This window comes from Helianthus annuus, chromosome 4, assembly GCF_002127325.2.
Source record: "Helianthus annuus cultivar XRQ/B chromosome 4, HanXRQr2.0-SUNRISE, whole genome shotgun sequence".
In the NCBI taxonomy this organism is placed as follows: Eukaryota; Viridiplantae; Streptophyta; class Magnoliopsida; order Asterales; family Asteraceae; genus Helianthus; species Helianthus annuus.
This window is the reverse complement of record NC_035436.2, coordinates 30,071,406-30,095,556: the sequence shown is the minus strand read 5'-3', so window position 1 is coordinate 30,095,556 and position 24,151 is coordinate 30,071,406. Positions and strand designations below refer to the sequence as shown.

General features: G+C 40.5%; 1 protein-coding gene across 1 annotated transcript; it reads right to left on the bottom strand.

Annotated features, from left to right (window-relative positions):
• Positions 1 to 22,368: 22,368 nt before the first annotated feature.
• On the bottom strand, positions 22,369 to 23,718 carry LOC110866947 (proline-rich extensin-like protein EPR1). The gene has a single exon (XM_022116091.1). It carries the CDS (start codon positions 23,716 to 23,718, stop codon positions 22,369 to 22,371), a length of 1,350 nt encoding a protein of 449 aa, XP_021971783.1.
• Positions 23,719 to 24,151: the final 433 nt, after the last annotated feature.

Here is a 24,151-nt window from a genome sequence, read left to right as displayed (position 1 = left end):
TATATATATATATATATATATATATGTATATATATATATATTAGATTTTATTGATTTGAAGTTGAATTTTGTGGATGAAGATGATCAAGATTAAAGAAGAAGTTTATGGCTTTTGAACTAAATGACAATTTGTATTCGCACTTTATTTTGTGCTTCTTTATATTGTTAAGAACATTTTTAGAATCATGAGTTGAGTTATGTATTCTTTTTGTTAGTAAAGTATTGGACATGTTTTAATTAAGTTAGAATTTGTTTTTGTTGAACGAAGTCTTATCATTCAATCGAGCGAAACCGAAAGAAAACGATCCGCTCGATTTTTTTTAGGATTTGATAAAAACCGAGCAAAACCGAGCGAAACCGAGCCGATCGATTAAAATTCAATCCGAGCATGAGCATCACTTTTGCGCTCGGTTTTGCAAATTCGATCCGCTCGGATCGGATCGGTTGTAATTCAATCCGAGCATGAGCAGACCCTCGATCGGATCGGATCGGCTCATGAACACCACCAGTCAGAGCCCACTATTACGAAAATCATGTAAGTGATGGCCTGATACCCATTTTCCGCCCATGTTTCTTGTGATTGTCTTTTGGCGGTCCAATAACCACAATCATCACGTAAACAATTGTCCACAGCCCAATGTGGAAATAACTATCTAATGGCAGCTTTCTTTTTAATATATGTGTAGACAGAACATGCAACCGCCACCACATCCATTTCATATTAAAATTCCAAATATTCATATAATCTTCCTTTTCTTTTTTTCTTTTGTCACACCGAATGGGCTTGGCCCGATCAAGGAAAATAGCGACAATTTTAATACAGTCAATGGCGTTCTACTCTGCTCAACTGGCTGCTTATTTCCTTATTACTCGTTTTTGCTTCATTTGCAATAAGACCTGGCCCAAAACAAAATAATATAATATACACTAAAAACTAAATAAAAACAAATAAAACCTATACAAAAATTATAAAATTTACACGGGACAAATATGTGTATTTTACCACTTATCAGTAAGTAATGTGCGTATGTAATAACATCCATCAACCTCATAACACATAACATGCCATGTTATAAAATTAAAACAAATAATTCAACAATGTATGTAGTGAGAACGTTGCCATTGAGCTTTCATTAATCATGACCACAATATAGTTCTACATGTTTCATAGTACATCATACATCAAAATAAGATCATAGGGTTACATCACCCCAAAATACAAGTCAGTCTACACAATCATATACAAAAACGTGGTCTTCCAAAAGTCTTCATGTATTAGCCCAATTGCGACTTTCTCACCATAACAATCTACTTGCACCAAACCAAAATGTAGCTACGCTGATGGCGGAGGAGGGAAAAAATCAAACGGCGCATGCGCACCTGTAACACCTCGAATTTTTGTGTCCAATAAATAAATGACACGTGTCGAATACGACAAAAAATAATATAAATCCCGGATTTAATTAAAGATATGTGGTAGGATTTTCGAGTATGTCAACATGTTAATTTAATACCTCTGAGCGACTTCGACATTATAAATCCCGAGACCCCAAGCAAAATTTATAAGCACCTAATATATCTTAATCGGGTCATTAATATTAAATCAAAAGCATCCAAGTTGCCAATCTAATCCTAAGAAAATAATACCATACAAATGATTATTCATAGACCCCATCCCTTTTGCAAACCCATATTGCATAATGGGGTAGACATCTGGTCAAGTATGGGTAAAAGGCCAGCCATCAAAATTATTAATTCAAAGTTGACCGTTCAATGCATGAAAGGTTAATTTTTTTTGCCACTGATGAGCGCTTACGGACCGTAAGGGTCATGCCTTACGGACCGTAAGAGGGTGAAGGGGTAAAACTTTTTCCGCCATAGGCTTACGGACCGCAAGGACCAAGCCATACGGTCCGTAAGCGATGCCCAGCGACAGAAAGTTGGCTGTTGGCTGTTTAAAACGGTAAATCATTAATGTAAAGATTTTCCAAGTATATGGGCGACCCCTAATCATCTCCTAGCACCATGGGACAGATGTTGATCATCAAGGAACACTTATAGGCCTTGTTGTGATGATCTTATGCATCAACATTGCCTATAAAAGGCCACATTGTGCAAACAAGTTCCTCACACCATGTTCTGCCTTCATTGATCACATCTGGAGCTCAAGAACACTCTCAACTCTTCTCTTATCTTGCATAAGACTTCATGAAGTTGTTCAACCCTTTGTGGTTTAAGTTTTGCTTAGTTTTAGCTTAAAAGTCAATCCGTCGTAACTAACGGTTGACTTAGCGATAAATCACATATGGTCCAGTGGTTTGTCGAATCAAAGGTAGTTATATGTTGGTAATCATGTGGGCATTAAACCCTTAAAAGGGCACCCTCTGATTCCCACTCTAACTAGTTCAAATGTTGAGTCAAACATGCTTAGAAAAAGTCAACAGAAAAGCTATTTTGCGATTTATGCATAATCTGTAATGTAGATGGTATGCAACCTGTTTAAATACTCATAAAACATGATAATAAGTATATTAACAAGGCTAAGCTTGTTTGATCCGGCCATTTGCTATATTGACCCGGTTCGGAGCCGAAAGTCGCAAAACTTTGACTTTTGCTTTAACTTCAGTTCTGACCCGTTTTAGTGCAATGTAGATATGCCTTAGGACTCTCTTAGGACCAGGTTACATGATGGTATCACCCTCTGTGACCGGTTCGTCGTTTGTCCGAGTCTTTTACACCTTTCCGTTAAATGCTTAAAAGTTGGCCGTAACGCCCTTTTCAAATTAAAACGAGAATTTCGGACATGTGAAAGAACCATAACCTTGGTTACTGAATCCTAAGCATGTCCCTAAAGTTTCACGTCAATCCGAGGTCCAGAATAGAAGTTATGCTAAATAGCGCAATTAAATAAAACTTTTGTAATTAACGGCGCAATTAGCATAACGCCTATCTAAACCAAGATTTCGACACCAAACCTTTTACACACTGATGTAAAATAATATGTTGGGATTTTTAAAGATTTTTAATTATTTTTGACCTGCTCATAACCTGCGGTTATGGCATCGGTTCGGTAAATACCGAATATGCCCTTTTTGGCCATAACTTGAGTTCTACAAGGTCTTTTGACCCCATTCCAGTTGCTACTGATTTTAAATAATAAATAAAGTATTTTGGACTTTATAAACTGTTCGGGAATCTCAGATTTACATAAATTAGCCGAAACGGGTCAAACCATATTGTTTTGACCTCAAATTCCAGAGTGTGATTATTATACCCATATAAAACGAGTCTCCGAACTCATTGGGTCCAAATCACATTCCATTCCCGGTTTTCGCCTTTCACTCGATTAAACCGTAAACACCCGTAGAAACTGACCAGTCTAAGCTACGACTAAGTCAAAGACCCGTTAGGATTCTAATAGGTTATTTTAAACATCCGTTCCAGCATAGGAGACCAGTAAAAGCTATCTGCAGTTTATTTCAATTAAGGATTATACTTGCAAAGGTAAATACTTTTAACTTATTTTCCGTTATACGGGTTTGGGTTACGGTATAGCATACCGCTTGATCGGGCAATTGACCCCAACTCATTTGTAGTTGCGTATTATCAATGTGACTCGTTTAAACAGTCTTGTTACTTAAAAGCCTTTGGGGGGTTAATGACCATGTCCCGGATATCCTTGGCAGCATTTTACGAAATGGCCACGACCTCGACATCCGAGTGTAGGCGTACACTCGGCATTATGTCTATTATTATAAAGGTATAGCCGTTGGTTACCCGCCACGGTTTATGCCATGTGGTGTGTCTATTAATCTTTAACTCGGTTTTGATCCGGGCTACTGAACGCATAAGAAACATTTAATTCGTTCACAAGATTATATATTTAAATAATTCTCCCAAGTTATAAAAGAGTTTGTGCCTTGTGCATTCAAATCAATTTTATTACACATTTTATAAAAGTGTCGGTTGAATGTATTTACCAGTGTAAACTGACGTATTTTCCCAAAAAGATTAAATGCAGGTACTAAACGTAATCGGCTGGCTATAGCTCCTTAGCGTCTTAAAGAGTCTCGCAAGCTTTTGATGCCTTGTCTGTGAACTATACTTTTTATTATTTTTGATCCCCTGTGGATTTTATTTCAACAAACAGTGATACTTTGATATTACAGTAACGGTTGAAATATATTTATCTTTATGCTTCCGCTGTGCATTCATATAATTGTGTGGTTTGACTATATTGTTGCCAACTACGTCACGGAAATCCCCCACCGGGCCCACCGGTGAGACACGTGGAAATCGGGGTGTGACAGGTTGGTATCAGAGCCAACATTGAGTGAATTAAACACTAGTCCTTAAGTGTTTAATCTCAATGACACAATTGCACATACTTGAGTCTAGACAAGAACTTAGGACGAATTCGAATTGATCATTCCATTTTGTCTTTTGTCATTTTATTGTTATTTAAAGGTTTGTTAAGCTGGAATTATGCCGCCAGCCATTAGAAGGGGAGGAAAGGGCAAAGGACCGATCACTCGAAACGATCACGAGGCCGGACCATCAAACATGCGAGCTCCTTCTAGCACGAGGAGCGAAGAGCCTCAAAGACATAGACGAAATCTCTTTAAGCCTGCTCGACATTCTACCTCGTATAGCTCGACGCCATCGTACCGTCACTCGTTCGGGCCAGATTCCGAAAATGATCCCAATAACCCTCAACCTTCCTACATACCTCTGCAGCGTTCGGTATCGCACCGTGCTTTTGACGATCCCACTCCTTACTTCAGAGGTCAGTTTAACCCAGCGGATTACATTCAGGAACCTGCAGGCTTTGTCCCGTTAGGACCACAGGATCACTTCTCAGAAGACCATATGGATGAGGACACAGATCCAATAGAACCTGCTCGTGGTACGCCCACACATCCTATCGAGATCTCTGATGGATCTTCTTTTCATGGTACACCTTATCAGGGCCCAGATAGCTTCCAGGCGTTATTCAACCAACATGAGTGGTACTATACGCCATCCCATCAGACATCGCAACACCAGCAGCAGCAACAACACCAAGATCCCTCCGAGGATCCACGTTTCGTGGAAGTTACGCCACCACCTCCGCCACCGGTTCAACCAGAAATGCCTGATCCGCCAAGGCATAGGAGATCGGGTGCTCGTATGTCCACCCGAAGAGGGGAATTCCACTTCAGCACCCCTCGACACTCTAGTGGTAGTCACTACCCGCCACTACAAGAAGAAGGACCTTCAAGTCCAGTACAGGAGGTGAACTCCGCACCAGTTGCGCCATCATCGCCACCATTTGGGTATGACCACCCAATACCTGCATACACGGGTCCAACGGCATACAACCCGTTCGAGCAGCCGTCGCACACGCATTACAATTACAGCTATGAGCGCGACCCATATGTGGTAGCGGCTAGATATAATGCCTGCTATCCCGACGGAGCTTTTGGAAACCTAGAGATACCAGATTACTCAACTCATGGGTATCCAGCACCTGCTAGACCTCCAGTTCCGCAACCGGCGCCACAACCACGTTTTTCTCCGCCCAAACAAGAAGAGATCCTCCACCGTTTAACTCGTGTGGAACGGGATTTCGAGGAAGAACGAAAGAACAACAGGGGATTCCTTAAGGGTCTAGCAAACCTGTTGAAGGGCAAGAAGAAGAAACGTGACCATTAGTCCTTATATATGTTCTAATGTAGTGCCTATTTTAAATAAGTCCCTGCGTGGACATTTATCGTATTTTAGTCCCTACGTGGACTTATCTTTTAGTCCCTACGAGGACATCTATTATGTATTGGTCCCTGCGTGGACTTGTCTTTTTATTAACCTCTATGTAGGTATGTACTTGTTTAAGAAGTCCCGTTTAGGGCAGCATGTAATCGCTACTATAAGTAATGGAATCTTATGTTATGAATTTCATTTTTGTATTATATTTGAAATGAATCAAAATACGTTCCTTTTAAATTGATCTGCCATATATAAAGAATCTTAAAGAGTGAAACCTAGCCAGGTGTCATCTTAAGACCCGGCCAAGATGGTAAGACCTGATTAAAAGATTCAGATTTTTGTTAACCTCTGTAATCATGTTAACATCCTTGGCAGATGTGATTCTTTAAAATCACACGCGTCATTCCTATACAAGAATCCTTTTAAGGATTCCCAAAGCCCAAATTAATGATTTCTAAATCATGGGTTAAATCATCAATGAAGATGATCACTTATTAAACATCCATTAGTGATGTAGTGCCTACGGGCCAAGCTTATTAAACATCCATTCGTGATGAAGTGCCTATGGGCCATACTTATTGTCATGTAAGACAAAAGACAGTGGTAGCCTATGACTCCCTGTCAAAAGAGGTAATATAACTACGGTTCAAACCTCCATGCCATGATTCTCTGTAATCCCGACTAATATTATCAAAAACGTCCTTGTGACTAGGCTTTTATGCCACTAACATTATTGTTATAAGTAGGATAAGTATATTCAAATCCTAAATAAAAGTGAGTAATAAATTAACCAGATATGGTCTCTGTTACCATGGTTAATGAATTGCCATAAAAGATAGTTCCATAATAAACTTCTAAATAAAATTTTTCGTTATCTTCTGTAGCAGATCCAAGCTACCATGGCTGATCCAAGTGGGGAGAATAGTCACTCTAAGGAAGACGAATACGATAACGCCCAAGTTCATTTGACGGGCGCATAATTGAAAGCTCTTGTCGACGGTGCTGTTAAGGCAGCCCTAGATCGACATTACGAGGAGTATTCTGAATCCCAGAGCAGAACCACGTCTAAACCTCACTCAAAACCAAGAACACACTCAAAATCTCACAACATACCCCCGTCTGAGCCCAAAAAGGACGATGATAACTACTCATCTAATGAGAACAGCGTCCGTCCAGTAAAGGTACTTACTGATGCGTCTCGCGCCAGGGGCTGTACCTACAAGTATTTTGTATCTTGTAAACCCCTAGACTTCATTGGGGAGAAAGGCGCGGTTGACTGCATGACATGGCTAGACGAGATGGACACTGTGGTGGACATCAGTGGGTGCGCAGAGAGAGATGTAGTAAAGTTTGTGTCGCAATCGTTCAAGGGCGAGGCCCTGGCTTGGTGGAGGTCACTGGTTCAGGCCTCGGGGAAGGCTGTTTTATACGGCATGACATGGGAGGAGTTTATTTCTCTCATCAAAGAGAATTACTGCCCTCAACATGAGGTTGAAAAGATTGAATCCGACTTCCTATCATTGGTGATGACAAACCTTGACTGTCAAGCTTACCTCACGAGCTTCAATACAATGTCCCGGTTGGTTCCATATCTGGTAACCCCGGAGCCAAAGAGGATAGCTCGTTTCATCGGTGGGCTAGCCCCCGAGATCAAGGCAAGCGTAAAGGCCTCTCGGCCAACGACCTTCAGATCCGTAGCCGACATTTCTTTGTCCCTCACTCTGGACGCGGTCCGACTGAGATCGCTGAGGAATAAAGAGGCTGAAAAGAGAAAGCGTGAAGATGATACTTCACGAAGGTCGAACAAGAAGCACCGTGGGAACGGTGACAAAAAGAGAGGGTCTGAGTCGAGGAGAGATGAGCAATCTAGTGAGAAGCCCAAGTGCAAGAATTGCGAGCGACACCACTTTGGGAAGTGCAGGTTCGAATCAAACTCGCAGACTCAGTCGAAGTCATATGCTTGCGGGTTATGCAAGTCCAAGGAGCACAAGACCTTGGATTGCAAAAAGATCAAGGATGCAACTTGCTATGGTTGCAATGAGAAGGGGCACATTAAAAGCAACTGCCCTAAGAATGCCAAAAAGCCTGAAGAAACCAAGAAGACCAATGCGAGAGTCTTCAGAATGGATACGAAGGAAGCAGTGCTAGACGATAACGTAATCACAGGTACTTTTCTCGTAAATAATATCTTTGCAAGAGTACTTTTTGATTCGGGCGCTGATAAGTCCTTCGTAGATCATAAATTTTGCAAATTGCTGAATATGCCTGTCAAAGCCTTAAATGTGAATTATGAGGTAGAGCTAGCAGATGGCACCATAGAGACCGTCTCCACTATGTTAGATCGATGTGTGATATCCATTAAGAACCACTCTTTTCCTCTATCTCTACTTCCCTTTAAATTGGCTGGTTTTGACATAGTATTGGGTATGGACTGGTTATCTCACAACCAGGCCCAAATCGTCTGCAACAGAAAGCAGGTAGTGGTAAAGACTCCGTCTGGTGAATCGCTTACCATTCGGGGAGATACCCAGTATGGATTACCTGAGCAAGTGACTATGCTCAAGGCTTCAAAATGTCTAAAGAAAGGTTGTGTCATTTACATGGCACAAGTGATTGTTGATGAGCCTAAACCGAAGATAGAAGACATTCCAATCATTTCTGAATACCCTGAGGTTTTCCCTGAGGAACTACCCGGTTTACCACCAGATAGGCAAGTGGAATTCGGGATCGATATCATCCCTGGAGCAGCACCTATTGCTAGAGCACCTTACAGGCTAGCACCAACCGAAATGAAGGAGTTAAGGAGCCAACTGGATGAGCTGCTAGCTAAAGGTTTCATCAAACCTAGTTCGTCTCCCTGGGGAGCACCTGTCCTATTTGTGAAGAAGAAGGATGGATCGATGCGTCTGTGCATCGATTATCGCGAGCTTAATAAAGTCACGATAAAGAATAGGTATCCTTTGCCGAGGATCGACGATTTGTTCGATCAGTTACAAGGGGCAAGCTATTTCTCGAAGATTGACTTGAGGTCAGGCTACCATCAACTGAAAGTCAGAGATGAAGACGTACATAAAACTACATTTAGGACTCGCTACGGCCATTATGAGTTCCTAGTGATGCCTTTTGGGCTCACTAATGCACCGGCTGCGTTCATGGATCTCATGAATCGCGTTTGCAAGCCGTACCTAGACAAATTCGTTATCGTCTTCATCGACGACATTCTCATCTACTCTAAGAACCAAGCTGACCATGAGAAACACCTTCGTTGTATCCTCAAACTCCTGCATCAGGAGAAACTCTATGCCAAATTCTCTAAATGCGAATTCTGGCTTTGTGAAGTCCAATTTCATGGACACGTGGTGAGTGAGCGTGGTATCCAAGTGGATCCCGCTAAAGTTGAAGCTGTAATAAATTGGCAAGAGCCAAAGACGCCTACAGAGATTCGTAGTTTCCTGGGGTTAGCAGGATATTACAGGCGTTTCATTGAAAATTTTTCAAGGATTGCTGCGCCCCTAACATCCTTGACCAAGAAAAAGGAAAAGTTCGTTTGGGGACCTAAGCAGCAAGAGTCCTTTGAGATTCTGAAGCAAAAGTTGAGCAACGCTCCTGTGCTGACACTACCAGAAGGTACTGAAGAGTTCGTAGTTTACTGCGACGCATCACACACCGGCATGGGATGTGTGCTTATGCAGAAAGGCAAAGTTATTGCCTATGCTTCGAGACAGTTAAAGGTGCATGAAAAGAATTACACCACCCATGACTTGGAGTTGGGGGCCGTTGTGTTCGCACTAAAACTGTGGAGGCATTATCTGTATGGTATCAAGTTTGTGATCTATTTTGATCACAAAAGCCTTCAACGTCTGTTTAATTAGAAGGAATTAAACATGAGGCAACGCCGTTGGATGGAGACTCTAAATGATTATGATTGTGAAATCAGATATCATCCTGGCAAGGCGAATGTAGTCGCCGATGCCTTAAGTCGAAAGGAAAGGGTGAAACCCATCCGAATCAATGCCAAGAGCATTGAAGTAAGGAATAATTTGATCGAAAGATTGTTAGCTGCACAGAGAGAAGCTATGTTGGAAGCTAACTATCCTAACGAGAAACTAGGAGTAACTGAGGAGCAGTTAACTCTTGGTAAGGATGGAATTCTCAGATTGAATGGACGAATATGGGTTCCAATTTACGAAGGACTACGAGATGCTATCCTCCAGGAAGCCCATAGTTCCAAAGATTCCGTTCATCCTGGAGCCCATAAAATGTATCAGGATCTAAAGGCAAATTATTGGTGGATAGACTTGAAAAAGTCTGTAGCTACTCATGTAGCCAAATGCTTGACTTGTGCGCAAGTCAAGGCTGAGCATCAAAAGCCGTTGGGCTTGCTACAATAGCCTGAACTTCCCGTGTGGAAGTGGGAATGCGTAACTATGAATTTTATTACCAAGTTACCCAAGACAAGGAAAGGAAATGATACAATATGGGTTATAGTGGATAGACTGACTAAGTCAGCACATTTCTTACCCATCAAGGAGACTTATTGTTGGTGCACTACATCTGTTGATTCCGTCTAAGTGTCTAGGATCAAGTCTTATATCATATTGTATAGAATAGGGCACGCTATACAAGAAAACAGGAGTTTGTATAGGTTTTAGGTTGTTGGGTCGCTTATAGGGACATTCATGTCATGGACCGCTTATGTGTCATAGTGGGTCGCTCTTATGAACATAGCTGGACCGCTTATGTGTCACATGACCACATAAGCGGCCCCAGATCACTATATATAGGTTTGTTCATGAGCGATCCAGATAGAGAGTCGAGACCTTGTTTTCCACGCCGAAGCTCTGCCGGTGTGATGATCGAGCTGTAAATCGTTTCTAATCAATCCAAAAGATAGTTAGAAGGAAGAACAAGCTATATCTACTTGCTTTTCTTATTATTCCGCATCTGAATTGCAAGAGTTAACCTCTGAACGACTCGTTCGGGTCAGCAATCGATCCTACAAGTGGTATCAGAGCTTGGGAGGAGGTTTTCTACCTAATATAGCCGGATTTCATTGTTTCTTCTCTCTTCTACACCTTCTTTTTCTGATTCGAGAAGATTTCACGGTTGAAATTTGTTCAAATTCACACAGATTGTGCGCAATAGTATCTAGATAAACCCTGGAAAGTTTGAAATCAAAATTCGAAGTTTTTATGGATCAAATCATGTTCGGAATATGGACCGCTCGAATGATGTCATTATGAACCGCTCGTAATTCATTGTTGTGGATCGCTCATTAGGTCAAGTTTAGTTGAATCGCTCCAAAATTAAGTGTTGGAACCGCTCGAGTGAACATCTTTGGACCGCTCTTTGTTCAATCTTGGATCGCTCGAAAGGATATTCCTGGACCGCTCGAAAGTTTCTCTCTGAATCGCTCGTGTGAATTTTCTGAATCGCTCATACAACACATTTCTGGACCGCTCGAAAATTGTATCTTGGATCGCTTATTCGATCATTCTTGAACCGCTCAAACTTACATTCTTGAATCGCTCGAAACTTAATCACCTGGACCGCTCCTAAAGATTTCTCTGGATCGCTTTTCTGACAGTTGTCTTGAAAAACGTGCTAAGTCAACATGAATTCTGAATTCTTCAACGCCTTTGCTACATCAACCACTCCAGCCGCAATCGCTCAAGCAATGAACTTAGAAAATGAGACGGGAACGACTCAAAAGCCCCCTAGATTGATGAGCATTGAGGAGTACTATGGGTGGAAAGATCGGTTTGAAAATTGGGTTCAAGCAAACCATCTTAGATCATGGGAATGCATCTTGAAGAAGTACACATTGCCTCGAACTGAATTGCAAGTTATAAAAGAGATATCTGAGTTTACCGAACAAGAAAGAGCAATGTATAGAGCCGAGAAAATGATGATCAGTTTGTTGCAGCAAGCGATTAAAGAAGATATATTCATTCTGTTGCAACACGACAAAACTGCTAAGTCGATTTGGGATGCTTTGAAAGTCAAGTTTGAGGGTAGCGAAAACATGATTAAAAGCAAGAAAGCGTTATTAAAGAAAGAGTTTGATCTGTTTAGTAGTTTGCCGGGCGAGGATACTAAGAAGCTAATTGAGAGATATTGCCATCTGGTGCGATCGTTATCGATGTTGGGAGTTGAAAAAGGTCGTGAAGAATGGGTTGATAAATTGGCGGATGCGTTACCTCAAAAAGAGTGGGGAACGTATTTGATGATCTTGAAGAATACAGGTGTGTATGATGGGCTGACTATCTCACAGTTTATTGAGAAAATTGAGAGTCAAGATCTTGAGCAACAAAAGATAACGAGAATGAATAGTCCGAGTGGTCAACAAGATGTGAAGATGTATTATCGTGGTAGTGTTTCAGCGACTGAGTCTGAAAGAAGTCCGAAAATTCAAACCGCTTTCAGTGCTGGTGATTCATCTGAGAAAGTTGATCAGAGTGCAAACAAGAGTAGCAGCGGGTTTTCATCATTTCCAAGTGTGAATCCGAAAGAGACTAATACAAGTTTTCAGTCTCAAAGTACAAAAACCGGAATGGATATGTGATTCAGTGCAACATAGCTCTCAACCTTCCAGAAGGTCAAAGCTTCTCCGAAGACACTGCTAAAGATCATATGGCACTCCTTGGTTCAGTTCTGTTATCCTATGAAGATCTAGTTGCCGGTCGGATTGGAAATCCTATGCTCACTAAAGAGGATTACGATCAGATAGACGCTGAGGAAATGGAACTCATGGATTTTAAATGGTGTCTTGCTAGTGTTCTTCGACGAGCTGAGAAATTCAAAACCATTACCGGGAGAAATGACTTTCTGGATGCACATGTTTCTACTTTAGGTTTTGATAAATCTAAAGTAACTTGTTTTCGTTGCAGGGAGAAAGGCCATTTCAAGCGGGAATGCAAAGGAAGAGAAGCTAGCGGAGCACAGAATCCATTCGGGAAAGATGATTACTACCGCAAAGCTATCTATCAGCAAGTCGGTCAATCCCAGGAACCTCAGACAGCTCACGGAAGAAAGATTGAAGATCCGAAAAGAGCATGTTTGGTAGATTTCAGCTGGAGTGATTACATATCATCCGAAGACACTGCAGCACGAGTTATCGATCAAGATGATGAGAAACTTCCAGAAGGTTTTAGTTGGGATATGTTTGTGGATGAAAAGGGAGGTTTTAAAGCTTTCATTGCCAAGATCGTCCGAGAGCCAAACTTGTTTGCTACTTGGATGAGATCAATTGGAGAGAATGTGAATAGTGAAGATGAGAAATCTGTATCGTCTGATGAAAATTCAGAGAGTACTGATGAACTTTCAGATAGATCTGGAGAAATTTCAGAAGGTTTAGACGAGAGTTTATCGAGTTCTGGTGAGAGTGTACAGAATGAAACTATTTCAGAGAAACCTGTTGTATTTGATAAAACACCGTCTGATTCTGGTGTTTCTGATGATGATTCTGAAAAATCTGTACAGTTCGATCAATCACCTGGTCACAGCAGCAGTGATGACGAGGAAGAGAAACAGATAAATATAGCAAAATCTCATCTGTCTCCTGAAAGTTTTCATTTTTATTTTGCAGATAAAATGGAGAAACTGAAGGAGAAACGAGCTGCAAAAGAACAACAATCTGAATCTGAAAGTGATGTTCAGAATGCTGAAAGTGTAGCTGAGAAGATTACCGAGATTGTGAAAGAAGAAAAGGTGATTGAAGTGGAAAAAGTGATCGAAGTGGAAAAAGTGGTTGAAGTTATTAAAACAATCGAAGTTGAGAAGATTGTTGAAGTTGTGAAGCCATGTGAGAAGTGTTTGGAAGCATGCAAAGATTGTGCAGCAAAAGATGACATCATTGCTGAGTATGAAAAGAAGAAAGAGCAGTTATTGTTCAATCTCAATCGTATGACGTATTGAACAAAACAGTAACTGGTCTACAAACAACAAACACTGAAAGAGAACAGGCGCTGACAATGATGAATGCAACTTTAATGTCGAAGCAAAAAACTATAAATTTTTACATTGAAGAAAGTGCAAAATGGAAGCAAGAGTTGGAAATTGAAAAGATTGAAAATGAGAGAATTAGGAGGTTATTATTGAGTTATTCTACCTCTGATTATCTTATTGATCGTGTTTAGGAGGTTATTGTTGAGTTATTCTACCTCTGATTATCTTATTGATCGTGTTTACCCAACTGTTGCAGGTATGGAAGCTTTTCAAGATGAGAAGCAGAAAGAAAAGAAAAACTGTGGTAAGAAACCGACTATTAGCTATAACAAGTGTCCGCCTCCAATTTGGAATGGGTATTCACCTAGGAAACCAAATGAGGAGCAACTTGCAAAAGCAGTCAATATACAGCTTAAAACCGACACAACTGATGTTTTACCTGAAAACATTGATGTGACGTTTACCTCATCCGATACTGATCATGAGTCTGAATTGATCAAAAAGGTGGTCGATCAGGTGTTGGATACTAATGAGGAGACAGAGTCAAAGTCTGAGTCTGGAGGGTCAAAGTCGTCAGTCAACAGTCAAAATTCGTCGGTTAAACGGTCTTATAGTAAAGAATTTTTGTTATCAAAAGCAGATTTGGATGATGAAACATTTGAAGTTGTTTATACTTTGAATGGTTCTGACAAATTATATTACAACAAAGAATTTCCTATTATGAGTATTAAAACAGAATTAATCAACAAAATTTTTAAACTAATAGAGGTTAATATTTCTGAATTAAAAGTTTCGCAAAATTTTGAAAAACCTAAAAAATATACTTCTAGAGTTCAACAACGTCTAAACAAGAAAAAGGGTTACAATTCTGGTCCTGGATTTCCCAAGAAAACCAACCAAAATCGTAGCTACAAAAAGAAAGGTTTAGGTTTTGTTCCACCAGAAAATGATAAAAATATGAAAAATTCTAAAACAAAATCTGAATTTGTATCAGGTGGAAGCTCGGAAGATGAACAGCAGAAATCATTTTGGAGACAATCCAACAAAGAGTTTCTTGCTGAGAAGAAAAAGAATGGAACTGGAGTATTTCATCCGAGAAACACTCAAACCTGTATTAAAGACAATGAAGCTGATCACAATGCATCAAATTGTTCGAAAGATATCGAGGCAAAACAGGGAGTTTCTCAGAAGATGAAAGAAAAAGTTGTTGAAAAATCTGAAGTGTTTAAAAATTCGAAACATGAAGTTGGGGAATGTTCAAAGAAAACTTTTTATAAAAAAAGAGCTAGAGACAACCAAGTGTGGGTTGCAAGAAAGGTTGAAGAAAAGGTCGGCGATGAATCTGGTTCCACAAAGCCAGAAGAGCCACAAGTTGTGAAGAAAACTTCAGTGAATGATGAAGTTATTCCATCACTGAAGTTTGAGGAAGTTAAAAAGGATATTGGTAAAATTGAAATTTCAAATCAATTTTATGATGAAGAAAAAGAGTTTGATGTCAAAAAGAGTTTGATGTCGAGAAAACATTCAACAAGAATGTTAAGAAGATATTTGTGAAAATGTTAAGTGGGGAAGCAAAGGGGGTAAAAGATTTTTATGCCACAAAAAAGGCGACATACAACCCCACTGAGCAAGAGCTGATTGACACCAAGTCTGAGAAGACTTGGAGGGAAGTTTGTTTCCCAGAATAATCAGAAGGACTTTGCCGGAGATCCCAAGTTTATATCGTGGATCAGGAATCGACATCATTCTAGTTTCTGAAATGTTTGTTTGTATGATTGAGATTAATGTTTGGATGATTTTACAGGTTGAAGGACTTTGCCGGAGCTTCCAGGTTGGTAAGTGCGAAGCAGGAATCGGCATCCTGATTGTTAAAATGGTGATGTAGAGGTCATATTCCTACAAGTGGTAACCTTGGATCTACAAGTGGTAACCATGGATCTACAAGTGGTAACCTTGGATCTACAAGTGGTAACTTTGATTTTTCAAGTGGTATTTGTGAATGGTTTGAGATGCATACATTTACAAGTAATACTGTGTTTGGGAACTAAAATGCAAGTGGTAAATCAGGGACATTAATTTGTACTTGATTTACTATTCATGTCATAAGATAGACAAAATGATGAATCACATCCCCTGTTTTTAAACCTACAAATGGTTTTTATCAATACAAATTCATTTTCCGGATAAATCATTTTGATTAAAACAAACTTAAGTGTTTTGAAATCTAAATGAGAAAATGATTTGTGATAGGGGGAGTTCTGATTGTTTATGCAGAAAGAATTAAGATTTGATGTGTTTCGATATCAGTTGTCAAGTTTTTGTACAGTTTATTTTTCATTTTATAGTAGGTCAAGAGGTTTTAGAAGTTTTCAAATTCTCTTTGAAATGTGTTTGCATTTTAGGGGGAGTAAGGAAATTTCAGAAAATCCAAAAACATTTGAAAATTTGAAAAAGCCAAAAACATGATAAATTTAAAAATTTGAGTTTTGTTGCGAAAAAAGAGGAAATGATAGTACATCAGTGGACTATCACGGCACGCTAAAGATTTGAAAAGTTTAAAAAGTGTTAAACAATCTTACTGCGGATGTGTTAGTAGATTTTCGCACAATTAGTAAATTGAAACAAGATATAAACCTAAAATCAAACTTGCTTAATTCGTGGGTAACTATTCTTGGATATATAGGTAACCCCTGAAATCTCGTTTGAAAGGTTTCGTTTTCTAATTTACTAGGTTTGTATACTCTGTGATATCTGGGGTATTATCCCAGGACTTCTGCTGAACGGAAGTTCTGACCTAGTCCTCGGATAATACTTGCTGCTAAATGCTTGAAACACAGCATTAAACCCTCAGCTGATTAGACAATAAAATTGATAATCAGTTGTTGTAGCTAAAAGATCTCCTAAAGGGGACACTCCAAAAGTCGAAGCTGATATCTCTCTGCGCATACGGAAGTATCGACCTGAGATCCCTCAGCCCTCACATATCCTAATTTATATACAGATATCAGTTGTAGTATATTTTCCTGTAAATCTGAACATTGAAATCTGGATACGGTAGTATATTCAAGTGGAGTGATACACAATTAAGTTCAAGTCTCTAAAAACATTAATATCGTATCTCGAATCAATTGAAATTTGTGTTGAGAATTTAAGTGGACAAACATACTGACAATCTAGGTAAATTGTTTAAAACTTAAAATGAAATCAAGCTTAACGGTGTTGGTGATAGATCTCAAAACTGATATGATCCTCTTGCACGAACTCATAAAAACATTGTCTGTAAATATTTCATTTCCTATATGTTTTACTTTCAAGTGGTGTAAGAGAATATATCTCTCAGAAAATCCAAAAAGATTTTAGTGTGTTTTAGCTTAAATTTTAAAAAACTCAAAAAGATTTTCGACAACTGATATTGGAAATCTGATTTTCAAAATTCCGAATGCTAAACATGATGAACAAAATTTGAGGGGGAGTGTTTGTATAAATCTAATTGTTTATATTAGTCTTACCTTCTTAAAGTGGTTTATCATAAAGTGTTTTGAGAGAGAGTCATTTGTTGGTGCTCAGATATTTGAAATATATGTGAAAGAAATTTATTTCTGGGTTAAGAGTGTGCAGGTAGCCAGGTTTCGATTCTAAAAGCCTGTGAAGGTCAGATTCTGATTCTGAAGATCATGTCAACTGATGATGCTGATGAACTTAAGGAATCAAGAGATCTGATCAAGAGAATTAGAGTGTTTGAAAGACAGACAAAGATCCTGAAGATGTTACTGAAGAACAAAAGAATGCCAGTAAATCAAGAGGGGGAGTCTGTAGATTGAAAGAAGAGAAAGCCCAGAGACTGATCTAGCCTGACGATGTGAAGACACAGTTTAGAAGTCAAAGTGTATGTACGACTCCATCAACATCTGAGGGGGAGTCTGTTGGTGCACTTGATTCCGTCTAAGTGTCTAGGATCAAGTCTTATATCATATTGTATAGAATAGGGCACGTTATACGAGAAAACAGGAGTTTGTATAGGTTTTAGGTTGTTGGGTCGCTTATAGGGACATTCATGTCATGGACCGCTTATGTGTCATAGTGGGTCGCTCTTATGAACATAGCTGGACCGCTTATGTGTCACATGACCACATAAGCGACCCCAGATCACTATATATAGGTTTGTTCATGAGCGATCCAGATAGAGAGTCGAGACCTTGTTTTCCACGCCGAAGCTCTGCCGGTGTGACGATCGAGCTGTAAATCGTTTCTAATCAATCCAAAAGATAGTTAGAAGGAAGAACAAGCTATATCTACTTGCTTTTCTTATTATTCCGCATCTGAATTGCAAGAGTTAACCTCTGAACGACTCGTTCGGGTCAGCAATCGATCCTACACTTATAGCTCCGATATGTTAGCCCAGCTGTATGTTGATAAGATTGTAGCCTTGCATGGCATACCTGTGTCTATTATCTCTGACCGAGATACTAGATATACGTCTCATTTCTGGAGAAGTTTCCAGCAATCTTTGGGCACACGTTTGAACTTTAGTACGGCTTACCATCCTCAGATAGACGGTCAGAGTGAGCCTACTATTCAGACGTTGGAAGACATGCTACGTGCATGTGCTATCGATTTGGGTGGTAATTGGGACAAGCACCTACCACTAATCGAATTCTCCTACAACAATAGCTACCATACCAGCATTAAGGTTGCGCCCTTTGAGGCATTATACGGTAGAAAGTGTAGATCGCCTGTTTGTTGGGCGGAAGTTGGAGATGTCCAGTTATCAGGACCAGAGATAGTCTTCGAAACGACGGACAAGATCGTCCAGATTCGAGACCGTCTCAAGGCTGCCCGAGATAGGCAGAAAAGTTACGGAGATCCAAAGCGTAAAGATTTTCACTTCGAAGTAGGTGATAAGGTGTTATTAAAAGCATCACCCTGGAAGGGGGTGATGCGTTTCGGTAAGAAAGGCAAGCTAAACCCGAGATACATAGGACCTTTCGAAGTTATCGAACGCGTCGGGTCGGTTGCCTATAAGTTAAACGTACCAGAGGAGCTCAATGGAATTCACAATGTGTTCCACATCTGCAATCTAAAGAAGTGCTTCGCCGATGAATCATTGGTGATACCACATACAGATGTGCATATAGATGAGAGCTTAAAATTTGTGGAAAAACCTTTGTCGATTGAAGATCGACAGGTGAAGAAGCTTCGAAGGAAGCATGTACCTATCGTAAAGGTCAAGTGGGATGCCCGTAGAGGTCCCGAATTCACGTGGGAGGTTGAATCCACGATGAAAGAAAAATACCCTTATTTGTTTCAGTAAATCTCGGGTCGAGATTTATTTTAAGGGGGGTGAGGATGTAACACCTCGAATTTTTGTGTCCAACAAATAAATGACACGTGTCGAATACGACAAAAATAATATAAATCCCGGATTTAATTAAAGATATGTGGTAGGATTTTCGAGTATGTCAACATGTTAATTTTATACCTCTGAGCGACTTCGACATTATAAATCCCGAGACCCCAAGCAAAATGTATAAGCACCTAATATATCTTAATCGGGTCATTAATATTAAATCAAAAGCATCCATGTTGCCAATCTAATCCTAAGAAAATAATACCATACAAATGATTATTCATAGAGCCCATCCCTTTTCAAACCCATATTGCATAATGGGGTAGACATCTGGTCAACTATGGGTAAAAGGACAGCCATCAAAATTATTAATTCAAAGTTGACCGTTCAATGCATGAAAGGTTAATTCTTTTTGCCACTGATGAGCGCTTACGGACCGTAAGGGTCATGCCTTACGGACCGTAAGAGGGTGAAGGGGTAGAAGTTTTTCCGCCATAGGCTTACGGACCGCAAGGACCAAGCCATACGGTCCGTAAGCGATGCCTAGCGACAGAAAGTTGGTTGTTGGCTGTTTAAAATGGTAAATCATTAATGTAAAGATTTTCCAAGGATATGGGCGACCCCTAATCATCTCCAAGCACCATGGGACAGACGTTGATCATCAAGGAACACTTATAGGCCTTGTTGTGATGATCTTATGCATCAACATTGCCTATAAAAGGCCACATTTTGCAAACAAGTTCCTCACACCTTGTTCTGCCTTCATTGATCACATCTGGAGCTCAAGAACACTTTCAACTCTTCTCTTATCTTGCATAAGACTTCAGTAAGTTGTTCAACCCTTTGTGGTTTAAGTTTTGCTTAGTTTCAGCTTAAAAGTCAATCCGTCGTAACTAACGGTTGGCTTAGCGATAAATCACATATGGTCCAGTGGTTTGTCGAATCAAAGGTAGTTATATGTTGGTATTCATGTGGGCATTAAACCCTTAAAAGGGCACCCTCTGATTCCCATTCTAACTAGTTCAAATGTCGAGTCAAACATGGTTAGAAAAAGTCAACAGAAAAGCTATTTTGCGATTTATGCATAATCTGTAATGTAGATGGTATGCAACCTGTTTAAATACTCATAAAACATGATAATAAGTATATTAACAAGGCTAAGCTTGTTTGATCCGGCCATTTGCTATATTGACCTGGTTCGGAGCCGAAAGTCGCAAAACTTTGACTTTTGCTTTGACTTCAGTTCTGGCCCGTTTTAGTGCAATATAGATATGCCTTAGGACTCTCTTAGGACCAGGTTACATGATGGTATCACCCTCTGTGACCGGTTCGTCGTTTGTCCGAGTCTTTTACACCTTTCCGTTAAATGCTTAAAAGTTGGCCGTAACGCCCTTTTCAAATTAAAACGAGAATTTCGGACATGCGAAAGAACCATAACCTTGGTTACTGAATCCTAAGCATGTCCCTAGAGTTTCACGTCAATCCAAGGTCCATAATAGAAGTTATGCTAAATAGCGCAATTAAAGAAAACTTTTGTAATTAACGGCGCAATTAGCATAACGCCTATCTTAACCAAGATTTCGACACCAAACCTTTTACACACTGATGTAAAATAATATTTTGGCATTTTTAAAGATTTTTAATTATTTTTGACCTGCTCATAACCTGCGGTTATGGCATCCGTTCGGTAAATACCGAATATGCCCTTTTTGGCCATAACTTGAGTTCTACAAGGTCTTTTGACCCCATTCCAGTTGCTACTGATTTTAAATAATAAATAAAGTGTTTTGGACTTTATAAACTGTTTGGTAATCACAGATTTCCTGTAGAACTCAGAAAGCTCTTTAAAAAGTCCTTTAAAATGACCGAAAAACCCCTACGGGGCGTATAATGAACTTAAACTCGTTACGGGCATTACGGAAAGTATCCTAGTGATACCACAACCTCTTTGAAGCATATTGACTTAGGAAACCTGTGCAGGACTCTTACGGTTACCCGTTACGCCTTATGCGCGCACGGTTCGACTTATGTAACTAGTTTACATAAATTAGCCGAAACGGGTCAAACCATATTGTTTTGACCTCAAATTCCAGAGTGTGATTATTATACCCATATAAAATGAGTCTCCGAACTCGTTGTGTCCAAATCACATTCCATTCCCGGTTTTCGCCTTTCACGCGATTAAACCGTAAACATCCGTAGAAACTGACCGGTCTAAGCTACAGCTAAGTCAAAGACCCGTTAGGATTCTAATAGGTTATTTTAAACATCCGTTCCAGCATAGGAGACCAGTAAAAGCTATCTGCAGTTTATTTCAATTAAGGATTATACTTGCAAAGGTAAATACTTTTAACTTATTTTCCGTTATACGGGCTTGGGTTACGGTATATAGCATACCGCTTGATCGGGCAATTGACCCCAACTCATTTGTAGTTGGGTATTATCAATGTGACTCGTTTAAAAAGTCTTGTTAGTTAAAAGCCTTTGGGGGGTTAATGACCATGTCCCGGATATCCTTGGCAGCATTTTACGAAATGGCCACAACCTCGACATCCGAGTGTAGGCGTACACTCGGCATTATGTCTATTATTATAAAGGTATAGCCGTTGGTTACCCGCCACGGTTTATGCCATGTGGTGTGTCTATTAATCTTTAACCCGGTTTTGATCCGGGCTACTGAACGCATAAGAAACATGTAATTCGTTCACAAGATTATATATTTAAATAATTCTCCCAAGTTATAAAAGAGTTTGTGCCTTGTGCATTCAAATCAATTTTATTAAACATTTTACAAAAGTGTCGGTTGAATGTATTTACCAGTGTAAACTGACGTATTTTCCCAAAAAGATTAAATGCAGGTACTAAACGTAATCGGCTGGCTATAGCTCCTTAGCGTCTTAAAGAGTCTCGCAAGCTTTTGATGCCTTGTCTGTGAACTATACTTTTTATTATTTTTGATCCCCTGTGGATTTTATTTCAACAATCAGTGATACTTTGATATTACAGTAACGGTTGAAATATATTTATCTTTATGCTTCCGCTGTGCATTCATATAATTGTGTGGTTTGACTATATTGTTGCCAACTACGTCACGGAAATCCCCCACCGGGCCCACCGGTGAGACACGTGGAAATCGGGGTGTGACAGCACCCAATCCTCCTCAAGTGCGTGGATGACGCGCAACAGATAAGCAATCTGCTGCTCAGGAGTAAGGAAGCGGATGCCAGAATCAGGGGGTAGTGGAAGAGGAGCTGATGGTGTAGCAAAAGGGGACTGACAGTGACGCTGGGGAGGACGTGGGGTCCTCTCTAACTCCTGAACGCGTCGACTCAATGTGTCCTGCTATAACTGTAGAGATATAAGCATGTCCTCCGTGGAATATCCGACATGGAAAGGGTGATACGGGTTTGATAAGGGCATGATATTGGGCGAAGACCACAGAACGGCTCGCCCGAAGGTACAAAAGATGGTGTAGTGTGAGGAAACTGAGACATGAATGGAATAGCCGACGATACAGGTGGGACAAAAGCAGGCTGCTGTCTCGACGAACCCTCCCCAGGACGAAGTGGAGGAATGTCCTGGAGAAAAGTGATAGGAAGGTCGGTGCGATGGATATCTGACACATGCGGAAAATGAGGGGCAACATCGATCGGTGCATAGATGGGTGCAACAGGAGGAGTGACTGGTAGTACAAACGGAGGATAGTCATCATCATCCTCGATCCACCCGTTATGGGTGTCGGCATATCTTGGATCGATGTGAGTGGCGAAAGGTTCACGGTCAACAAACGCTGGCACAGGATCAGGCAGGGGTGCATCAGCAATAGGAACATCCACCACTGGTGGTGCAACAATGGGAATATCAACTATAGGTGGTGCAATGGCTGGTGCATCCATAAGAACAGGGTCGTGCACAGGTACAGGGTCAGGAGCAATAACAGGCTTTGGTGCCATGACAGGCTTAGGGTCGACAAAGTCCATATCAAAGTAGGCAGGTACATCAAGAACCTGATCAATAGGAACCACGGGTGCCTCCAAGGGCTGGTCATCAGGAATAAACTCGATCTCGTGATCAGGAGGAAAAACTGGATCAAACTCATCCTCGAACTCAGGATCAAAAACAAACTCGTGGGGCGAACCAGGTACAGCTGACATAGCTGTATCGGAGTCGGAGTCAGTAGGATATCGACGCAAGCCGACGGCGTGCAAAGTGGAAGAGGATACCGACTCAAAAGAATCAGTACCGGACTGATCAGCTAAAATCTCCTCAGCGAGAGCCTCAACAGGCGGTAAAACAGCAGCATCCGCAACCGGAACCTCAACCAAAGGAATGGAGTCATCATCAGCAATCGGGGCCCCACCCTCATGATCGTCCTCAGGTGGACCCTCGACGAAAAGATCGATGACGTCATCAGACACAACATCGAGTGGCAAATCCTCTACGGGAAATGCGGCAAGTGGAACAGGAGCAGGGATCTCAGCAAGAGGTAGATTCCCGACTAGAATACCATCAGCGAGCTGAACATCGTCCCCGAAATCAGGCAAAGCGAAAGGCTGAAAATCATCATCATCATTGCTGTCAGTATCAGACGTATAAATCTCGGGATCTGTGGGCACCGGGTCATCTGGATCTACCGCTATAGGGTCTAGTGTGCCAGAAACTCCACTCGAAGAAGACATGATGTCTGTAACAAACAATCACGACAATTTCACATACTTCAACATATAATAAAATAAACATGTAGGTCACAATAATGCAAGTAACCGTCCTAGTCTTCCCCAGGCTATCCTACCCAGTCTCTTAGACTAACTCCCTGGTCTCTAAGACCAACTCCCTGGTCTCTAAGACCAACCTCCCTGGTCTCTAAGACCAACCTCCCAGTCTCTATGACTAAACCTCCCCAGCCTCTAAGGCTGAACTCCCTCAGTCTCTAAGACTAAAATATAAATTTTGAAATATGTATTTGTGCCTTTTGTCTCTAAAATGTTCGTGCCCCGGATCTAGACTTTTAGTGTATGCAATGTAAAAATGTTTGAGAACATTTTCGTGAGAGCCCTAGTGATCATAGTCTAGACTCGAGAAAGAATCCTAGTTCGCTATGATCGAGGCTCT

Coding starts and splice junctions, on each gene's coding strand:
- LOC110866947 (XM_022116091.1), bottom strand. CDS start 23,718: ATGTCTTCTTCGAGTGGAGTTTCTGGCACACTAGACCCTATAGCGGTA.